The 21,207-nt window shown below is 39.4% G+C and overlaps 1 protein-coding gene across 1 annotated transcript; it reads left to right on the forward strand.

Moving 5' to 3' along the window:
• The first annotated feature begins 1,663 nt into the window (after positions 1 to 1,663).
• On the forward strand, positions 1,664 to 20,855 carry slc12a2l (solute carrier family 12 member 2-like). The gene is made up of 26 exons (XM_085426367.1): positions 1,664 to 2,448; positions 4,042 to 4,164; positions 5,236 to 5,311; positions 6,149 to 6,244; positions 6,396 to 6,535; positions 6,623 to 6,733; positions 7,211 to 7,319; positions 7,440 to 7,567; positions 7,854 to 7,938; positions 8,228 to 8,376; positions 13,460 to 13,567; positions 13,737 to 13,860; positions 13,956 to 14,057; positions 14,344 to 14,499; positions 15,465 to 15,564; positions 15,839 to 15,950; positions 16,047 to 16,187; positions 16,270 to 16,376; positions 16,640 to 16,719; positions 16,792 to 16,932; positions 17,430 to 17,543; positions 17,861 to 17,972; positions 18,088 to 18,174; positions 18,519 to 18,654; positions 18,742 to 18,809; positions 20,209 to 20,855. Exons 1-26 carry the CDS (start codon positions 1,999 to 2,001, stop codon positions 20,342 to 20,344), a joined length of 3,291 nt encoding a protein of 1,096 aa, XP_085282493.1. The 5' UTR covers positions 1,664 to 1,998; the 3' UTR covers positions 20,345 to 20,855.
• Positions 20,856 to 21,207: the final 352 nt, after the last annotated feature.

Here is a 21,207-nt window from a genome sequence, read left to right on the forward strand (position 1 = left end):
AAGTTAAGCCATTCTAAGCTGGTCATAGGCGTGAATCTCTGTCTGTTAGACCGACAACAGACTGATGACCTGTCTAGAGTGTTTCCTGCCTATCACCCTGTGGCAGCTGGGATAGACTCCAGGCCTCCTGTAACTCTGAATTGGTTAAGTGAAAGAGAGTGGATGGATAATTTGTTTTAATATATTATCCATATGAATTATATCTATACACCATCATCATCATTATATAAGTCATTGTACTTTTCATGGTCCAGCCCACTTGGGCACCTGATCTAGAATGATTTGTGTCTTATCTACTTTCAGGAGTCGAATTATCCCAGTTGTTAAAGCTAAATAAAGTATTATGAGTATTATGTAAAATAAAATCAAGATTATTTTTGTATATTTTCTAAGATGACGATTGTCTTTAAAACAAAGTAAAAAAAAAACAGTGTAAAAAAATTTGTTGGGCTCTGAAAGCATAATCATGTAAAACAAAATAAAAGAGAGAAACACCCAGGGACACTCAAAGGAAAGCCAGGTTTATATAATAAACATCAACTCACATAGTAAAGACAGCTTTGCGCCTGCACCTCAGTCATTATCAGAACATCCTGGCACACTGCTATTTCCTGTCAAAACCAGTGATGAGCTGATAGCAAGACTGCAGGTTTAAGCAAACACTGCTCAATTAGCAGTTCTGCACGGTTTTTTATGAAAACCACATTTTGCTTTTAAATATTTTCAAGATCAGAACTTCTGTATTTACAGGAAAGGCAAATGCATCAGATCATCAACTCACAGTTCACAAAAGCCAACCAACATTTGATGCTGGTGTTACTCATTTCTCATACTCCAGTTTTCAGGATTCACTCTGAAACTTTTCATCATTCCATTAATATTCGAACGTTAAGCTGTTAAACCAATGCAGTCCTTAAAATCAGGGTTAGCAGGGTTACCAAAGGCAATAGCAGTCAAACATCTCTCATTAGTTTTGCAAAGTTTAAAAAACGTATCTGAGTTATGATGAAGTGTTGCCACTAACTCACAAACCACATCCTAAATAAAGATTAGATGGTCAGGTTGAGTTAACTGGTTTCCGTCACTCTTTGTTTTTATTGTTCGGTGTTCGGTTTCAGCATCAAGAGCTTCGACAGAGAAAGCAGCTGTTGTTCCCCATGCTAATGCTGCTGCTGCTGCCTCGCTTTGTGCGTATCTAGGCCTCTGTGTGAATGTCTCAGTGTGTCACCAGCAGTGATTACAAATGTCATTGTTTAATGCCAACACACACTCACATGCAGCGGAGCGAGAGGGGGTGGTAAAAAAAGGGAGTTGGTGTCTTTTACATATATTATTTACGGCAGTGAGCCTTGATGCAACAGAATAGTAAATTAAAGTCATTGTGTTTGTGTTTATAATGATTTTACAGTTTACTTTGCACCTACTGGATGAACTGGCACCAAAACAGTGGTTTTTCTTCCCTGCGCAAGACTGCCAATGAAAACTAAACATGCTCGTATGCTTTACAAACTTTATGAGGAGGAACTCTGTTGCTCTACCCTTTGTCTAAGCGTCGTGTTAGTCTCTTCCTCTTGACTGAAACGCGCTGGAGCGCGTGCCGGAGTTTGGTGCGTAATGGACACCCATCCATCCTTTCTACTCTTGCCTCCTCCTCATTGTTCTCCGTGTTCCTGGCATGCTGGGCTGTCTCCCGAGTCCAGAGAGAGGAGGAGACAAAGCCAGAGATGACAATAAATCGTCTGAGTCACCATCTGAGGGAGAGACAGAGGGAGTGAGAACGACTTCGTGTCCTTTACGCATGTTATGAGCACTTTCAGACACGCTTGTCGTGCGTCCTGGCGCATCCAGTGATTAGAGGTTTCCAAAGTACAGCGGAATAGTAAATGACTATATTTCAGTTTATCCGTGTTTGGAATTAAATGTGGCAGCTTCCCTGTAGTTTTGGAGCAGGTGCTTTTTCCCGCTAACCGTTTGTCTCTCGGTGCATCACTGACAGAAATGTCGGGTCAGAAACCGTCGTTGAAGAGCGACGACTCCGCGCAGAGCCGCTTTCAAGTGGATGTGGTAATGGAGGCATCATCTGCAGCGCCCGGTCCGGCTGCCCCTTCTGCTCCGGCATCCACTGATGGATCCAGACCTCCCGAGGAGTCCAAAGGCCGGTTCAGGGTGGTGGGCTTCATGGATTCGGGCGCGATGGACATTGGACTCCCACCTGATGTCTCCCATGAGCCGGACACGGCAAAAAGCGACTCAGTCAGTCTCCATTCAACTGGCACGGGGCACACTCACATCTCTGACTCCCACTCCAACACCTACTACATGAGGACCTTCGGACACAACACTATAGACGCCGTGCCTAACATTGACTTCTATCGGCAGACAGCCGCGCCATTTGGGGAGAAGTTGACCAGACCGTCGCTGTCGGAGCTACACGACGAACTCGATAAGGTAACAAAAACATTTTTTTTTTATTGGCTTCGTTATTAAATGATGCTATTAAATTTGTTATTAAAATAGTTGATCTCAAGTTTCACATCAAACACAACGAAGGCGACAGTAAAGAAAGAGTCACGTTATGGTAAAATCGTCAACTTTAAAAGGCAGTTTAGACGCCGAGAGTTGAAAGGTTATTTCCCAGATTTAAAAACAGAACTAACACGTCACTACGCACTTCCCTGTTCACCGGACACAAGTCAGTTCATTTTTCAGTAAACAGAAAAGATTCCCTTCGCTCTTCCCTCTACACAATACCGCTTCTCATGACCCTGCAGGCACCCCCAGCCGCGCTCCCACTCCTTACATACAGTTCAAGGTAACAGACCACCATTGTACAATAACAGTGAGCCAGAACACCAACTGGGCAAAGCACCACCAGGACCTTTAGGCGTGCCTTCATTTAAACAGTGAAAAAACACGAAAATCAGGCATCTCGTAAAGGTGTCGCCCTACTTCCAGTCGTGCTTCTTGTTGAACAAGTTCACTAAAGTACATCCAAAGTTATTGTTTTGGTGATGGAATTGGACAGTCTGACACATCTCTCCAAATTCTCCCAGTCTGGCAGTGGATTGGGATCCAGTGACAGTGAAGGCCACTATGTGTCATTTATCATCAAGTCCTCTTTGCCTCTGATTCACTCACATTTTTCGTTTGATTTGTCATAGAAATGAGATGTGTTTTTCTTGCTTATATGCGTCAAAAATCATAAATTTCACTGGTTCTAATTTCTGTGGTTAAGCCTATAAAATGCCTTTATGACTGGACTCAAAATCAAACCTGATGGACTAAAGTGCCAAACTGGAGGCACTTTAGGGTGTTTAGTGGAATCGTTCCTTGTATGTGCACATACACAGATATTTAGCCATCTCACAGAATCACCAGCATACACATACACGGACATCAGTTTGTTTGCTTGAGCGAGGCTGTGGATAACTAACTGCTTTGCTGCTGTGGGGGTCATGGAACATGAGATATACTGCACATGAAATGATTTCACTTATTATATAACAAAGCCACAGAAAACTAATTAACACACTATCTTTATCCTTATTGTGGTGAAACGCCACCTTTAAACCAAAGATGTAAGTTTTCCAACCCAGGTAAGTTTAGTTAACTAAACAGTTTTACATTTTCAGATGTCATATTTCAATTTGAATCCACTTAATAAGTAGATAATTAAATAGTAAAATGTTTTAAATCAAATATATATTGAAATAAATAAGATAAGACCACATTTATTCATTGCTTTTATTGCTTTTATTTTTTCCTGTATACTATTGACCAGTCAATCAACTTATTTAACTTCTACCCAGAGTTTCAGATTTTCTGTTAGGATTAGCATTACATAAAGCATATATATATATATTTATCATTTGACTAAAAAACTTCTCTCTCACAAAACTAAGACCACTGACTGTCTAATCAGAACTCAAGAGTCGCAAGTTCTCAACTTTTAAGTGATTGTAATTATCCTGTTGATTGTTAGGCTTCACCTCTGTTCAAGTTTCTGCTTTCCTGACTTGTCTGGATTTTTTTTCCCATCAGGAGCCCTTTGAGGATGGTCTGGCCAATGGAGAAGAACCATCGGCAGCTGAGGAAGCGGCCGCACTGGCAGCGAAGGAGGCCAAAGGAGGAAGTGTCAAATTTGGTTGGGTTAAAGGAGTCCTGGTTAGTGTTCATGTCATGAATGAAAGCACAAGGTGCACTCTGCTTCTTCTTGTGGTATTTAAATGTGTTGAACTACTTAAACAAAACTGTAAACAGTCAACTTTCTTCCCACAGAGCGGGCAAGAATGAAACACTTTAGTGTCCCATAATTAGACAATCAAATACATAATCTCATCATCTTAAGGTATAAAATGTATTTTCTCTGGTTATATTCCTGTCAGGTTGGATCATTTGAGAATAATTCTAGATTTAGGAAATGTAAACGAACTTCAAAGATCCCTATACAGACAATGAGACACTCACTTCTTCTCTCTATAGCTACAGTAAGCTAAGCTAAAATATTGCAGAAACTGGTTCTGCATAGAGTCTACACAGTGGTGATCAGGGGTGGAAATGTGCTGCCTCTCATCCGAATATTACTGCATCAATGAGAATGCGCTGTATAGAAGTATAGAAGCTTGTCTGTCATATTGCACATGAAAAGCTTGTTATTAAGGTTGGTGCAGGAAGGAAGACAGTAAACTCTACCCGAAAGCAAATGATGTACGACATAAATATAGCATCGTCCTTTTCTCAGGTATTTTTGGCTTTCTTTTTGGCAGCTGTAAGGTTTAATTCAATTCAATTCAGTTTTATTGAATTGAAGCGCCTTGAGGCGACTGTCGTTGTCGCCTCAAGGCGCTTTAAATTGTAAGGTAGACCCTACAATAATACATACAGAGAAAAACCCAACAATCATATGACCTCCATATGAGCAAGCACTTTGGGACAGTGGGAAGGAAAAACTCCCTTTTAACAGGAAGAAACCTCCAGTGGGACCAAGCTCTGGGAGGGGCGGGGCTATCTGCTGCAACCGGTTGGGGTGAGAGAAGGAAGACAGGATAAAGACATGCTGTGGAAGAGACAGAGGTTAATAATGAGTGTGATTGAGTGCAGAGAGGTCGATTAGCACAGAGTGAATGAGAAAGGTGACTGAAGAAGAAATACTCAATGCATCATGGGAATCCCCCCAGCAACCTACACCTGTTGTCTGTCTTTACGTTTTAACTGACTTCTGTTTGTGTGTTGCAGATCCGCTGCATGCTGAATATCTGGGGTGTGATGCTCTTCATCAGAATGTCCTGGATTGTGGGACAGGCTGGAATTGGTGGGTACAAACAATTAGTGACTCAGGGAAATGTGTGACACCCTTCATCACCCAGTGCTCATATGACAGGCTTACATGCAAACAAACGTTGCTTTGCGAGCCATCAGAATATTAAAAAGCTTGTTTGCAGAAAGAAGATGAGCTGAGAGGCTGAACCAAGATAAATGAGGATTGTTTTGAACTGATTCATGTTATTCATGCATGCGTAAGGAGGGAGGCTGCTTTTAAGGTCTGATTTTGTTCAAGCTCCTCTAATAAAGTCTAAGCATAAAATCACGGAGTCTGAAATAAGCAGAAAAGGTCTCTTTTAAATTTAAGTAGAGATAAAAGTATTAAACAGTCCTCCACCCACACAGTAAAACACTTAAATGGAATGCATACTATCTTTAAGTTGTGCATAAAGGTACAGTAGAACCAGCTAGGAAATGGTGTGCTGGCTACACACTGACAAGATTTCAGATCAATTACATTATACATTACTGCTCATTTCTACTGATAAGTCATTAAAAATAGCTCCTCTATGTTTTGCAGACTGCTTATTGACCACATAAGCTCGTGTACAAATATAGCAGGCACTAGCTCTAGCTAGTTAGTGTACTACAATAGTTTTTTCTTAGAACTTTATTTAATCTTACCTGTGATGATGAACTGAATCTAAAAATAAATAAATAAATAACCTGCGAGGAAGCCCATTCGGCCCATATGCATGTTTTATATTTTGTTTTCAACTGTACTGATTTGAACTTGGATAACATTATCGTGTTATTTTATTGAAGACTGCTGATTTTTGCTCAGTTGCCTGTAACTTCACATATTTTTCATGTTTTTGTAAAACAGGACTGACCATTGGTATCATCTTGATGGCCACTGTGGTCACCACCATCACCGGTCTGTCTACATCTGCTATAGCGACCAACGGCTTTGTACGAGGAGGTGAGACCCATATAAGACATTTTACTTTTACAAAAGGTCTTTAACATCTAGAATTTTAAAACTAAACCTACAAATGGACTAGAAACTGCTCAAAATGTATGACAGCAGCAATAATTTATATCACTTAACATCTGAATGTCATGCCATCCAGGAGGAGCATACTATCTGATCTCCAGAAGTCTGGGGCCTGAATTTGGAGGCTCCATCGGTCTTATCTTTGCCTTCGCCAATGCCGTAGCTGTGGCCATGTATGTCGTAGGCTTTGCAGAGACAGTCGTTGAGTTGCTCAATGTAAGAAATGCTCTGGTGTACTTATGGAAATCTCTCTGTGATATGCAAAAGATTCTCATTTCGAATCAACCTGTTAATTGGTTGCAGGACGTTGATGCCTTGATGACTGATGAGCTCAATGACATTCGTATCGTTGGGACTTTGACCATCATCTTGTTGTTGGGAATCTCTGTAGCTGGGATGGAGTGGGAAGCCAAGGTATAATTACAACAATGTCCCGGAAAAAAACGTCAAAACCAAAGGCTTCAGTGAGATTTCAATAAAAGGGCATAAATCATTTGTGTCCTTAAAAATGTTGATTATGTATTTCTCGTCAAAGCTGCTGAGTTAACTTTGGGATTTGGAGCTTTTAAGAAAAAGTCTGCCAGTGTATGTGTTCATTTCTGAATGCAAATCTGCAATCAAACTAAATATAAATTAAAAAAAGAAAATTTTTTGGTGCGTTAGCACCAGAATTAAGCATGTACTTCATTTAGAGGATATAAAGTACTGATACAATTGATATCTGGATCGATCCCTCCACCTCTGCCTCTACCTACCTCTGTATACATTGGTGATTTGAGTCTCTGCACAGACAAAGCAACATACATGTTTGTAACAGGGTGATTTTAACTGAGAAACTGGAGCAAATCTCTCTTCTTTCTTACTCATGTGTTTTCTTCTACTGTCCATCAGGCTCAGATTGTCCTCCTGGTGATTCTGCTGGCAGCCATTGTTAACTTCTTCTTTGGATCCTTCATGCCATCAGAAAGCAAAGAGCCTAAAGGATTTTTCGGATACCGCAGTCAGTCTGCATTCTTGTCATTTCTTCACACGGGGATTAGCATCCTCTAAATTCAGTGTTAGGATTCATGTTGATAATCTATCTTACATAATCTTCTCTCTTGATTCTTCTCTCTTTTAGCGGCCATCCTTTTAGAGAACTTTGGTCCAGAATTCAGAGATGGGGAGACGTTTTTCTCCGTATTTGCCATTTTCTTCCCCGCAGCTACTGGAATTCTGGCTGGAGCCAACATCTCTGGAGACCTAACCGTGGGTTTTTCATCTTTGTACATTTATATAAATTCACGTGATGATTTTGGTCATATGTTGTGACAGTATTGCTTTTTGTTTACACAGTAACCAGATCACACAGAGACTTGTGAGAAAAGAAAACTCACCTTCCAAAGTTTTTTTTTTTTTTTACATAGAATCTTTTTTATTAGTTTATCATTTTTGAGTTTAGTTGTTGCTCATACTTCATGCACCTGATGTTTGAGATGTATAACATAATTCATCCTTTCCAATAAATTAAAAATGTATCCCATTCTCTCTTTAGGATCCTCAGTCTGCAATCCCTAAAGGCACTCTGTTGGCAATCCTCATTACAGGGCTTACCTATGTCGCTGTCGCCATCTCTGCAGGTAGATACACTTTAACAGTTGTGAACCTGAGAGAGAGAGAGAGAGAGAGAGAGAGAGAGAGAGAGAGAGAGAGAGAGATAGATAGATAGATAGATAGATAGATAGATAGATAGATAGATAGATAGATAGATAGATAGATAGATAGATAGATAGATAGATAGATAGATAGATAGATAGATTGATTGATTGATTGATTGATTGATTGATTGATTTAGAAGTAAAAGCTTTGTATACATGTCACTTTACCGATTACTGATCTACATTTGTGTCCTGGTTGTGCCTCCTGCAGGCTCCTGTATTGTGAGAGATGCAACTGGTGACCACAATGACACAGTGAGCCCCACAGTGAACTGCACCGATGCGGCCTGCACGCTCGGCTATGATTTTTCCATCTGTAAGGAGGGAGGCTGTCCATTTGGCTTGATGAATGACTTCCAGGTAACACTGAAGCAGATGATCTTAACACTACCTGTTTTCTTGGTACTTACTGTGTTGATTGTTCCAAAGATTATGGCGAATATATCACAATTCATAATTCATATCATAATTGTGACAATGACCAGTTTTGAGTTTGAGTATAACTTTGGCATAAAACTGTGTAAAATAAGTTATTTATAAAACCCTGCTTTGATGTGGGGATACTGCGCGTTTACTTTATGACCACTGTGATAGGAATTATGAGATCTAATCAATTAAGTGCAAGATGCAAGGTGCTTGAATTATAAACAGGATGTCATGTTCCACAAACAGTGGGTTAAATTAGCAAGAAGTTGCATTAATAAAAGACAAAATTGTGCTTTTAGGAGGGAGAGAGGAAAATATATTTTGTTTCTCTTTTGGTTCACGGCCATTAATGACTAAACCTTCATTCATGCGCTATTATCTGTGAGTAAATATCAAAGCTGTTACTATCTGTGTAAGTAGATTTTTTGGCTCCCAGCTGCACATGTGAGACTATTTAAGTTTTTTATTTATTTATTTATTTTTATGATGAGCATCTTTTATGGATCAAGTGTGTGCACACCACTGGGAAGGATCTTAAGATTAAGTTCAAGTAAATGAGAGTCTGGAGCACCACCTGGTGCAGCATCCCTTCTTCCTCTTGTGGCTAAAGGCAGTTTATTTTGACTCAGCTGGATGTTTGGGCTCTTTGCTTAAATGCTAATCAGATGATTGCTTGGTGACGCTGCTAAAGGTCAGGGGCTGAAATTGGTCCGTTTCTTCCTGCTGCTATGAAATATTAAAAGTACTTTATGCTCAACTAGGGTACCGATGATTTCACCCCGGCAGAAAGATGCGTCGGGATACAAGCAGAGAAAAAAGTCAAACTTAATTTGTATAGCACCTTTTCATGCAGGTCAGTCAGATCACTGACAAGCTGTTTATAGGCCGGAGCAAAACTAATTGTAAAAACACCGAAAGTAAAATAAAGTTTCAGTAGACTACAATTACACTACAATGAAAGAAATAAAATAAAAAGAGATTAAATAATATAATACTGGATAAATTGGATTAAAAGGAGAACATCACAGATGAGTACACATAAACAAATACAATTAAACTGTAGTAAGTAAAGCAGAAAACATTAGTAAAGTAAGTAATGTCTAAAGTACAACCAAGCCAGAATAGAACTGCTTTAAATTTACATTTAAAAATTTAGTTCAGTTTTATTTTGCATAGCGCCAACTCACAACAAAAGTTTTGGGGTTTTTTTTTATATAATAAAGAACCTACAAAAGAGAAAACACCAAGATACAAATGACCTCTATGAGCTGCACATGGCAACAGTTGGAAGGAAGAACTCACTTTTAACAGGAAGAGTCCTCCAGCTGAAACAGACTCAGCGAGGGGGAGCAATGTGCCATGACTGGTTAGGGTCTGCAGGGAAAGCAAAGTAAGAAAAGGAGAGCATCAAAAGAAACGATGAGGAAAATGTGTGTTCGCAGCAAGGTGGGTGAGGTGACCAGGACGCCACCACCGTATGGAAATTGATGCTTTCAGCTGATATTAAGACACATTAAGAGATATTTATTGTTTACTTCAGTCAAAAATTCCAGACAATCCTAGGAAGTTGTATTACATAAAGTCGTTCGCACACAGGCAGCTTGACGTGAATTGAATCACCCACTTCTATTGTTTCCAGTGGAAGCCTACACACTGGCGTCAGTGCTGTGTCAGGATGCAAAACTGTCCCATTTCCTGTCGTCCACACACCTCCACAAAAACAGCTGTTTAATCAGACTGACAGCGTTTTTACACAAAAATTGTGTGAGCAGTGGGTACTCGAAGACACAGACACACAGGTGAAAGTAGTCAAGACAAGTGAAGACTGAAAGACATAAAGCCAAAAAAGACACAAGTTAAAACTAACTATACACTCAGCAGGACAAGACTGACCGTAAACACAGTAAAGATGAGCATACAGACCAGGAAACACCAGGAGACAAAAAAACAATAATTAAAATTAAAAAACAAATATCACCACAGTCCAACTTCTGTGGAACCAAATCTCTCTGTAGCATAAAGCAACAATCCAAATTCAACAAACTATGATAAATGTATTGATTTTCTTGACTGAGCAATATGATGGCATATATGGCAAGACAACTGAAATCTCTGTATGCGTTTTATGTGGACCAAACTGTATCTCAGAGGACTTTTTGAGACATGCAACAATCTAATCCAAGATATTTTCATTTAATGGATTAAATTAAATGTCAGTAAACTGTCTATGTATATGTTTGACAGTCTGGGTGTCTGCACAGGCACTGGGTGCACATTTCTGCTGTGATTATAACTCGTTTATATAAGTCATACTTAAAAAATGGATGAGCAAGACTGCTGCTCTGACCCTCTTTCACTGTATGTGCATGTAATGTAGATGGCTGGAGTATGTGTGTGTGTGTGTGTGTGTGTGTGTGTGTGTGTGTGTGTGTGTGTGTGTGTGTGTGTGTGTGTGTGTGTGTGTGTGTGTGTGTGTGTGTGAACAAGAGAGAGAGAGAGAGATGAAGCTGTTCTCAAACAAAGTGCAGCAGAAATAATAGCGACTGTTGTTTTGAGTCACAAGGTTCTCGTGGCTCAGTGCTGAATGAGAGCATTGAAAACATCCACCTACACACACACATACACATACACATGCGCACACAGAGCTCACTGACACTGATAGCGCTGACATGTTGCAGCACTACAGACCGAAGCAGCTGCTCGAGTTTCATTATTACTGTTGTTGAAGGAGAAAAGCAGATCTGAATGAATCTGATCGATTAACACCCAAGGTATCAATTGCGATACAAAAAAATATAATAAAAATATATCACACACAACATGATATAGCAAAAAAAATTGTGGATTTTGTTATAAGGGTTAATGAACATCTCAGAAAATCTGAATTTTCTGGAAATTTTTTTGATGGGTTTGGTCTTCGACATCATACATTGTTCGTAGGTGACTGTGTAGAGCTGTCCTCCCTCCTTCACTTCCATCAGATATGAAAATATTCTCTCTTGAGATGATTTATACAATCGGCTCCTTTAGGAACAAACTCAGTTGAATGGGTGATGTTTTTGCACCAAATATCTACGTCACTGCTTCATAATGATGCACCTCGTCCCAGTGAGTTGAGTCAGTCCTGCTTCAGAATACACTTTTAAAATCTCAGAGTTGCTTTCTCATGTGCAGAAATGTTCATGTGGATTGTGATTTTCACCAAAAACACACAAAAAACGTTCAGGACCTCCTACTCGACCGTGTAAGAACAAGCTGTTTCCAGCCGTTTTTAGCTAACTTTTGCTACCAGGACCATCTTCTAAGCATTATTTCAACTGTATTAAATAAAATTTCTAATAAAGTCATGACCGAATACAATGGGTGTGAAATTTAAAAACAACATTGGTATTCAGACTTTCAATATAATGTTTCAAATATATCTGTGAAGGTTCTCAGTCATCCAGGTCCTCGTAGTCAAAGGAGCTTACAAAGAAAAGCGTCTGGACTTCTTTAAGTTGCTTGAAGACGTTTCACCTCTCATCCGAGAACCTTCTTCAGTTCTAAGGTCAAAAGGTGGGGAGTCCCAGATTTAAACCTAGTGGGAGTGACCCCCGCAGAGGGACAAAAGGACCCCCTGATGATCCTCTAATCGCCTGAGCCAAGGTGTGAAACTGGGTGTGGGTCCCAATCAGCCAGAGTTTCGGGTGGGTTCATTGTGAAACCTGGCCCCACCTTATCATGCGAATTCCTGAGGTCAGATGGCCCAGGATGTGAGTGGGCGTTAAGGTGTCTGGGGAGGGAACTCAAAACTGGATTATAGATGGCAGGTTTAAATCTGGGACTCCCCACCATTTGATCTTAGAACTATAGAATATTTTTCTTGCAGCAGAAGGGCGGAGGGCACTAAAGTATCAATCAGTTAGGGGTGCTCAACTGAACATATGTGTCACAGTAGTTAATTAAAACTTTAGTAATATAAGTAAAAGTGTTATGACATCATGCGCCAAAAGAAAACTTTCACGAGTTAAAGGCAACAAAGTAACAAAATGCAAAACAAGCATCCACTGATTCTGAGATCTTCTGTGAGGGGTCAGCTATGACCGACAAAACTATATCTGCAGCCTATAACTTGGAAAACATTGTATTATGCAGGTATGCGTGCTTTCATGAACTATAATATTTGTGCTAAAATGGTGGGAAGATTTTTCAGATGTGTTTGATTTTATAGAAAAGTAACTAAAATTCAGAGGGGGACAGTTGTGTCACTTTGCCGTGCACACCTGTCAGAACCTCTGTCCCAGACATATCAATATTATCAGAGCAGAAAAAGCAATATTCAATCTCAAATATCAGGTTGTACAAGCAAATGTTTATAAGAATGTAAACAGAACCAGTACTGAGATCGCAGTTTGTTGCATAAATTTAGGAAATGTGACGGTACTGTACTTGCGTTTCAGTGTTATCGCAGATGTGGCGGCAATGCTGGGGATGTGTAAGGCAGCACAAGTGCAGCGACAGTAACATCGTGGCTTGTGGCAAAAACTCACAAAAAACTGTCAATGGAAATATCTTTAAAATGCTTCAATTGCTGCTTCATTTTAGTTTAGGTTAAGCTTGAGTACTTGTGCAGTCACAAAATGACAGAACATTACGTTTTAATAACAGATATTTAAATCGTCTGACAGAAACCTCAATACTGAACAGAGTTCATTTAGAAGCAAATTTACAGAAAACACCTCTGTGGAAATGGCACACGAGTGACATAAACAGAAGAAACACAGTCACACAGGTGGAATATTGAGTGAACTATTATTATAATAATAATAATAATTAATGAATTATTGAAAATAGAAGAAATTAAGGTCACACTGCACACCATCAATTATCTACAAAAAAATCAGAGACTTTAAAACTCCACTAACATTGGCCAATGTATATAATCTATCTCTCAAAATACCTGAATCATGTGACTTTTTATATACTCTAGATGTTTATTGGTCAGTGTGACTTTTAAAGATGCTCCTATGTCGTGCAGGTTATGAGTCTGGTGTCTTCCTTCGGTCCTCTGATCACCGCGGGGATTTTCTCAGCCACTCTGTCGTCAGCTCTGGCCTCGCTCGTCAGTGCACCCAAAGTCTTCCAGGTCAGAACCATAAAGCTCCAATTTACTTCTGTTTCAGCTGTTTTCTGACTTATTTCCTCATCTGCCTGCTCCTGATTGTTTCAAAGTTGCTTGACGAACCTGCCAACATTACTTCTATATTTATTAAACTGAGTGATTTCTAAGTTAATAAAAGCTGTATTTATTCTAGGCTCTCTGTAAGGACAACATCTATCCTGGACTTAGTGTGTTTGCAAAGGGTTATGGCAGGAACAATGAGCCGCTCCGTGGTTACGTTCTGACCTTCTGCATTGGTCTTGCCTTCATCCTGGTTGGTAAGCTGTTTAAGTAAACCTTCAGCTCCTGCATAAGAAACATAAAGAATAAAAATATCTACAAAAAAAAGTTAAACCTGTCTTTTGTCCACTAGCGGAGTTGAACATCATTGCTCCAATCATCTCCAACTTTTTTCTGGCCTCGTATGCTCTCATCAACTTCTCAGTTTTCCATGCCTCCCTGGCCAGCTCTCCAGGTAATCTGTGGAACTGTAAAGGAATTATGACTAGATTATAGATTATATGAAAATTACCATAGTGTTATGCTGGTATTTCTGAAAGTTTTCTCAATCTTCCTTGTCTTGACTCATCTCTTAATGGCATTTTAGCTAGTATACAAATTGGTGAATGATGTTTATAGTACAAAAAGTTCTTTGTTGTTGTTTTTTCACTGAACTAAACATAATTTCTATTAAAAACATCAAAAGAAATCCCTCTGTTTGGCCTGTTAACATCTGATCTACTCTCGCCCCTCCACTACAGGGTGGCGCCCCAGCTTCAAATACTACAACATGTGGGTATCCCTTGCCGGGGCGATCCTGTGCTGCGTGGTGATGTTTGTCATTAACTGGTGGGCGGCCCTCGTTACGCTGCTCATTGTCCTCGCACTCTACATCTACGTCAGTTACAAGAAACCTGGTAAGAAGACAATGGCACAATATTTTATCCTTTCCAAACTTCTAACAACGACCTGCTCGCCAATATGAAGTTCTGGGTTAGATACTTCCAGCTGATTTCACACGGCACCATTTAGTGGCCGTTTCTTTAATGGCTACTAAATGCTGGGTGTCACCAAAGAACATCTAAATACTCAACACCTCCCATTCTCTGGATGTCTGACTTCTTGAGAGAATGAATGCACTGGTGTCATCCTCCAGTCACTGGGAAATTAAATAAAAATAGAGCAACTGCAGCAAAAAATAATAAATAAATAAATACAAATAAATAAAAAAATGCATGGTACTGATACCTGAGCTCAGGACGGCGGACATATTTAATGTATGTAACTCTTAGTTGTGCCCATTCTTTACTTGAGCGTTTCCATGTTTATCCACTTTAAACTTTTGCTCCAGTAGGAATTTTTTGGCTTTTTAATCAATATGTTTGATTTCTCCCAACATTTTAAAAGAGATCTGTGTGTTAATTTAAACGGTGCAATGAACAGAATAATAATCATAATCTTATAAATGAAAGTTTTCTGGCCTACTTCAGTTTTGACTCTGTATAGGTTCTGCATCTTGGCTTTTACGAGCTATCTGAGGAATTCAAGCAGCTCATGGAAAACAAACTAAATATAATCACTTAATAAACTGTGATGTATTATTTAAAACATATAATGCAAAGCAGTTAACATTAGTCCCACCTGCACGACCTGCAACAATACTTACTGTATTAACATATTAATATTGCATATACTGTATTATCCACTTTTACTTTCTTTAATGTTTATCTTGCTTTATCTAATTACAAATTCATCTTTTATATGCTGCAATTAATAATAACGACCATGATGATGATGATGATGACTATCATTATTATATTGTGGATAATTGAACTCCATGAGCTGACCAATCTACTCAAATTCAAACTGCTGTTTCCTCTAGATGTGAACTGGGGTTCATCCACTCAGGCTCTGATCTACAACCAGGCTCTGACTCACTGCCTGAACCTCACCGGAGTCGAGGACCACGTTAAAAACTTCAGGTCAGCATGAAGCTTTGAGTGGAGCTGAACTCATGGACTAAAAGTGACTGAAACAAAAACCAAACCCTACCTTTAACTCTAGACATGCTTAATTCTCGGCACTCGTTACCAACACAAAGGCATTCAGTAGTAACAGTGGAAACTTGGCTCTAACTGAATTTAAATGATCAAAATGTAATCCAATTTTAAAAGTAATTATTTAAACCAAAATAACCTGACTTCTTGTTTTAAAACTACCATAACTTGACCTTCTGTATAAAATGTATATTGACAGGCCGCAGTGTTTGGTGTTGGCGGGTTATCCAAACGCTCGACCCGCTCTGCTTCAGTTGGTGAATTCTTTCACCAAGAACGTCAGCCTCATGGTCTCCGGCCACGTCAGAACTGTACGTACCAAATGTCGTCTGTTAGGTCTGCATGTCACGCTTTCTTTCACACGGCTGAAACGTTTTGTGCTTCATCTCCTCCCACTCCTGCTCCAGGTGTCCCGTCGGTCGAACTTTAGGGAGCTATATCAGGATTATGCCCGCTGTCAGCGCTACCTCAACAAAAAACGCATCAAGGCTTTTTATGCTCCTGTTTTTTCAGACAACTTGAGGCACGGAGCTCAGTTACTCCTGCAGGTACAGAAGAAGCCTTCTTTTTGCACCCTTCATCTTATATTAAAGTCACCATTTACAAATATGTGTTTCCTCCCCATGCTAGGCTGTTGGTTTAGGTCGTCTGAAACCCAACACGCTGGTCATGGGTTTCAAGAACAACTGGAGTGATGGAAACATGAGAGATGTGGAGAATTACATCAACACTATACAGTAAGGGCTAATGCGTCTTTTTAAAGAGCTACCAACAACCAATTTTACAATCATACTGTTTTTTGTAGTGCTGTTATCATTAATTGTGTTAAAATGACGTTAACGCCATGTAGGCTCTCTCTATCAGATTGTAATGTTAAAAGTTAAGGTTAAAAAAGTGGACTAATCTTTGTCTTTGATGCAATTTTGCAGCTGAGGTTCTGCATCACACTTGGAGTCATTTTTGTATAGCGTTTCATTTATTTATTTATTTTTAATTCCAGTGATGCCTTCGACCTTTTGTTCGGTGTGGTAATCCTGCGGCTGCAGGAAGGACTGGATATTTCTCACATCCAGGGACAAGGTACGTCTGTCTTTTTCTTCATATCCATCACTTTGTCTACCTTCTGTTTATACTGTGTTTGTACTCCTGCAGACGAACTGCTATCATCCCATGAGAAGCCTCCAGTCATCACTAAGGATGTGTTGATTTCTGTCATTCCGGCTAAAGACTCAGATTCTGACTCCTGTCCTTCAAAAACCACCAGCAACCAGAGCAGCCCGCTCATCACGAGAGGTAAACAGTGAGGAAGAATTAAAATTATACCTCAGCTTAGCCTATTGCTCTAATGTTTACTTTTTATACAACTCTCACTGTCACAGGACTTGTTGTTCTTATATTTTATTCAAGTATTTCCATTTTAAGGCAGCTCATCGTTAGCGGTGAACAAAAAGGAAGAAATTAAATTGATCTCTTTTTCTTTTCTAGCCATGTGCTATGCTATGGAAATTATTTAAAATCAGCAATGATTGAAATTGACTGACTTCTCGTCCAAAAAACATTTGGCACAATCCCTGCACAGTCTCACGGCTAAGCTTGTGAAATATTCCATTGATTTATGTTTCTAGCATTTTTTTAGCAGCAAAAGTATATAAAGAATTAATTATTTGAACAGCTAAGGCTCTGTTTTACTATACTGTACTGTTGTGAACCCTGGTGATACAGCTCAGGAGCTTTTGTGTTTCTTTGACTTTACCTCGTCTTGTGCTCTTCCATGTGACGTGGCCTACCAGAGACCAAGTCTCCTCTGAGCCTGACCGACCAGCGTCTGTTGGAGAGCAGTCAGCAGTTTAAGAAGAAACAGGGCAAAGGAACCATTGATGTTTGGTGGCTCTTTGATGATGGAGGTTAGTGTTCTCATTGTTATATGAAAATAAAAACATATCTGGTGAACTGACTTTGGGTCCTATGATTCTGTCAAAAAGTCTAAACATAGCTAACTGTTGGTTGTGCTTTTCGATTCATACGTGTCACTGTCGTAAAAAGTAAGGTAAAAAATGAATAGACTTAAAAAACATTCAAATCTGTGGTTCCCTGATCTACACAGCAAAATCTCCAGTGTTAATTTAACACTGGAGATTTTGCTGTGTATACTGGAAAACAGATTTTTGTTCAGTTTGGGGTTTTTAATGACCTGTATAATCTCTGATGTGTTGGTTTGCAGGCCTGACTCTGCTGATCCCCTACTTGCTGACCAACAGGAGTAAGTGGGGCGACTGCAGGATCCGCGTGTTCATCGGCGGAAAGATTAACCGCATCGACCACGACCGCCGAGCGTGAGTCAACAGCTGCTTATCCACCTATGCCAAGCAATAAACTTTACTTTACTACAAACTTGACTTTATATCCACATACATTTATTATTGTGTTTTTGTTTTTGTGTCACGTCAGGATGGCCACGCTGCTCAGCAGGTTCAGAATCGACTTCTCTGACATAAACGTCCTCGGTGACATCAACACCAAACCCAAGAAACACAAGTAAGTCCTCTGAAACTTCCTGAGCTCAGCAGCTTGATCACTATGGATTTGCACTAAACACTATTGTTTTTAATGTCTTTAGCGTCTGTGTTACGTGTGTAAATTGCTTACAAAGTGTTGGAAAGCCAAAGTCAAAAGGTGAATGATTTGTTCATGAATCCTCTTTTTTAATTTATCGATTACTTGATGACTGTGAAAGTCAACATGTAGAAAGTTTGTAATACTAAAAGTTTAAGTGCTTTGAAATATTTTTTTAAATGTTCTTTAGAATGAAGCATCACGTGGGGAGGATGAAACTGATAGCGCTACTCTAAAAACCTAATGTATGTGTTTTGTTTTTACAGTAAGCTGACCTTTAAGGAGCTGATCGAGCCGTACAGGCTGAAGGAAGACGACATGGAGCAGGAGGCTGCTGAGAGGCTGAAGGCCCAGGAGCCCTGGAGGATCACTGACAACGAACTGGAGCTCTACAAGGCCAAGGTCTGCCCTCATGTTGCAGACACACTCAGACCAATCACAGTGCTCTGTTCAAGTGGTTTATGTAACTATACTGTGTGTTACTTTCAGACCAATCGTCAGATCAGACTGAACGAGCTGCTGAAGGAACACTCCAGCACTGCCAAACTCATCGTTATGTAAGAACTTCGTAATAACTTTGTCATCATCGTGTCATCATTTGTTTTAATTTACAGACAAACTCGCATTTAAAAAACCTGGTTAACCCGGCTGCTCATTTCCATGAATCAGGTGTTTCTGTGTGAGCTTGCATCTTCTCCCTGTGCCTGTGTGGGTTCCCTCTGGGTACTCCAGCTTCTTCCCACACTCTAAATACATGCGTGTCATGTTAACTGGTGATTCTAAATACACCGTGGGTGTGAATATGAGCATACAGCTGTCTGTGTTGAAGTGGTGACTTGTCCAGTGTCCAGTGTGCACAACAGTGTCTTTGGATCCTGGAATACTCACTACCAAAACAATCATTAATTGACAAAATAATGCATGACAAGCCAATCACTGCTTGTATGGACACCACTTTCTGCAAAATGAAATAAAACCATAAGAGGCCAGATTAAATTCTTATAACAATGAAAAAGAACACCAGTGAACTTACAAAAGCTTTGGACATTTAGCAAATGCACCAGGGGGATGTTAAAGAAGAACAATCTCCAGGAGAAAGCCATAAGTTCCAAGTTCAACCATAAAGAGAAGACGCCAATGACAGAAAATACAGAGGATTCACCACAACCATTTATCAAACTCAAGAACAACAAGTTAAACTTCACCGAAAAAACCTTCACCAATTCTGAAGCAGCATTCTATCTGTTCAAGTCAACCTGTAACAAAGCGACAACAGTGTGGAGAAGTCCTGGAACCATGTTTTATGCTTCGGAGCCGAAGCATAAAACATCAGCAGCAGCAGAGCTGGTGTGACGCAAGGGCATGCATGGCTTCCATCCATGTGTGCAGCAGATTGTGAAACATGTTCCATCACAGTATTAAAAAAGGCATTTTATATGTGATTGTGTTAACTTGTCCAACTAAACTGGAACCCAAAAAACAGTTAGCTATCCCGCGGATTTAAAGTTGAGAGTCTGAAATTTTGACTATATCTTAAACTTTGATACTGAAGAAATCTTAAGACACTGATGACACTCAGGGAACTTCAGAAGCATTAAAGTGGATGATCCATAATGCTCTGAGCTCCAGAATTTATAGTTAATATTTTATAAGCTGTTCACGGTTAATTCAGTGCAGTTAATTGAAAAACAAGCAAATATAGTTAAAATAATGAGACATAAAGTGTGACTCATCACAGCTGTTACATATAAAGTAAATTAGACCTCTCACATTGAACTTAACACGTCAAAATAATTTGACCTTTAAGCTTACATATTAATTTAATGACATTAACTGCTCATAACTCATAATTACAAGATCATGCAGTCTTCTTTCTAACGCTGCTCTGGGTTTGATTTTGATATATATAAATATCATAAAAATTAAAATTTTCTTTCTCTCTCTGTGTGTGGCTAGGAGCATGCCTTTGGCAAGAAAGGGCACAGTGTCGAGCGCCCTCTACATGTGCTGGCTGGAAACTCTGTCCAAAGACCTCCCACCACTGCTGCTGGTGCGAGGAAACCACCAGAGCGTCCTCACCTTTTACTCCTAACACACACACACACACACACACACACACACACACACACAGAGTCATATACCTACTCTGCTCACGCACAAACATACAGTGTGTCCTGCTCTCCATATTTATTACAGTATGAGAAAGCCTCCGTCTGCACAAAAACAGAAACGTCGTCGTGCTTTAAGCTTGTGAAACTGTCCAGCTGTGAAGGGAAAAATTATTAGGACTAATATCTTTTTCCACTTGTCTTAAATCGATTGTTTTTAACATGTTAATTAAACTCAGTCAACAGATTTGACCATAACACTAACAGGTTGCTTGTTCCGTTTCCTCTGTGAGTTTTATGTGAATGAGAGTAACTACAGGTAAATTCATGTAAAAGTTTATTTATGAGGATAAAAGTTTGGATTTGAGAATGTAAGCTTCTGTGATTATAAAATGACGTTTTTATGGTTTTTCCCCACTGGGTTCACAAAGACAGATGCTCCATCTTTGTTAACTTTATTTTGTACTTTATTTTAATAAAGGATTAACTAAAACATATGCTTTATTGAAGTTTGGTTTTTGTCAGCTTTATTCCTGTTCCTGTATTAGTGAAGTACTTAAAGTCAAAATCAGAAAATAATCTCATCCTAGGCAATGTAACTTTAATCTGATGACACAATTCTTTAGTGAAGGGCTGAAAAAAACAATTCACATAAACTCTTTTTTTATTTGTATGAACTCCGTAAGATAGTGGCATTAGAGTAGAACAATGACATATACACTCAATAGCCACTTTATTAAGTATACCTTGCTAGTTGGACCAGCTTTCGACTTCAGAACGATCTTCATTTTTCATGACATAGATTTAACAAGATGATGAAAACAATCCTCAGAGAATTTTGTCCATG

The sequence above is a fragment of the Rhamphochromis longiceps genome, linkage group LG12 (assembly GCF_057381845.1).
Source record: "Rhamphochromis longiceps isolate RC_006_pf linkage group LG12, R_longiceps_female_GT1.1, whole genome shotgun sequence".
In the NCBI taxonomy this organism is placed as follows: Eukaryota; Metazoa; Chordata; class Actinopteri; order Cichliformes; family Cichlidae; genus Rhamphochromis; species Rhamphochromis longiceps.

Bases quoted from the DNA above. Each gene is read 5' to 3' on its own strand.
- slc12a2l (XM_085426367.1), top strand. From the start codon at position 1,999: ATGTCGGGTCAGAAACCGTCGTTGAAGAGCGACGACTCCGCGCAGAGC. The intron at 13,861-13,955 runs GTAAGCTGTTTA...TTTGTCCACTAG, and splicing joins TCTTGCCTTCATCCTGGTTG to CGGAGTTGAACATCATTGCT. The intron at 14,058-14,343 runs GTAATCTGTGGA...CCTCCACTACAG, and splicing joins CTCCCTGGCCAGCTCTCCAG to GGTGGCGCCCCAGCTTCAAA.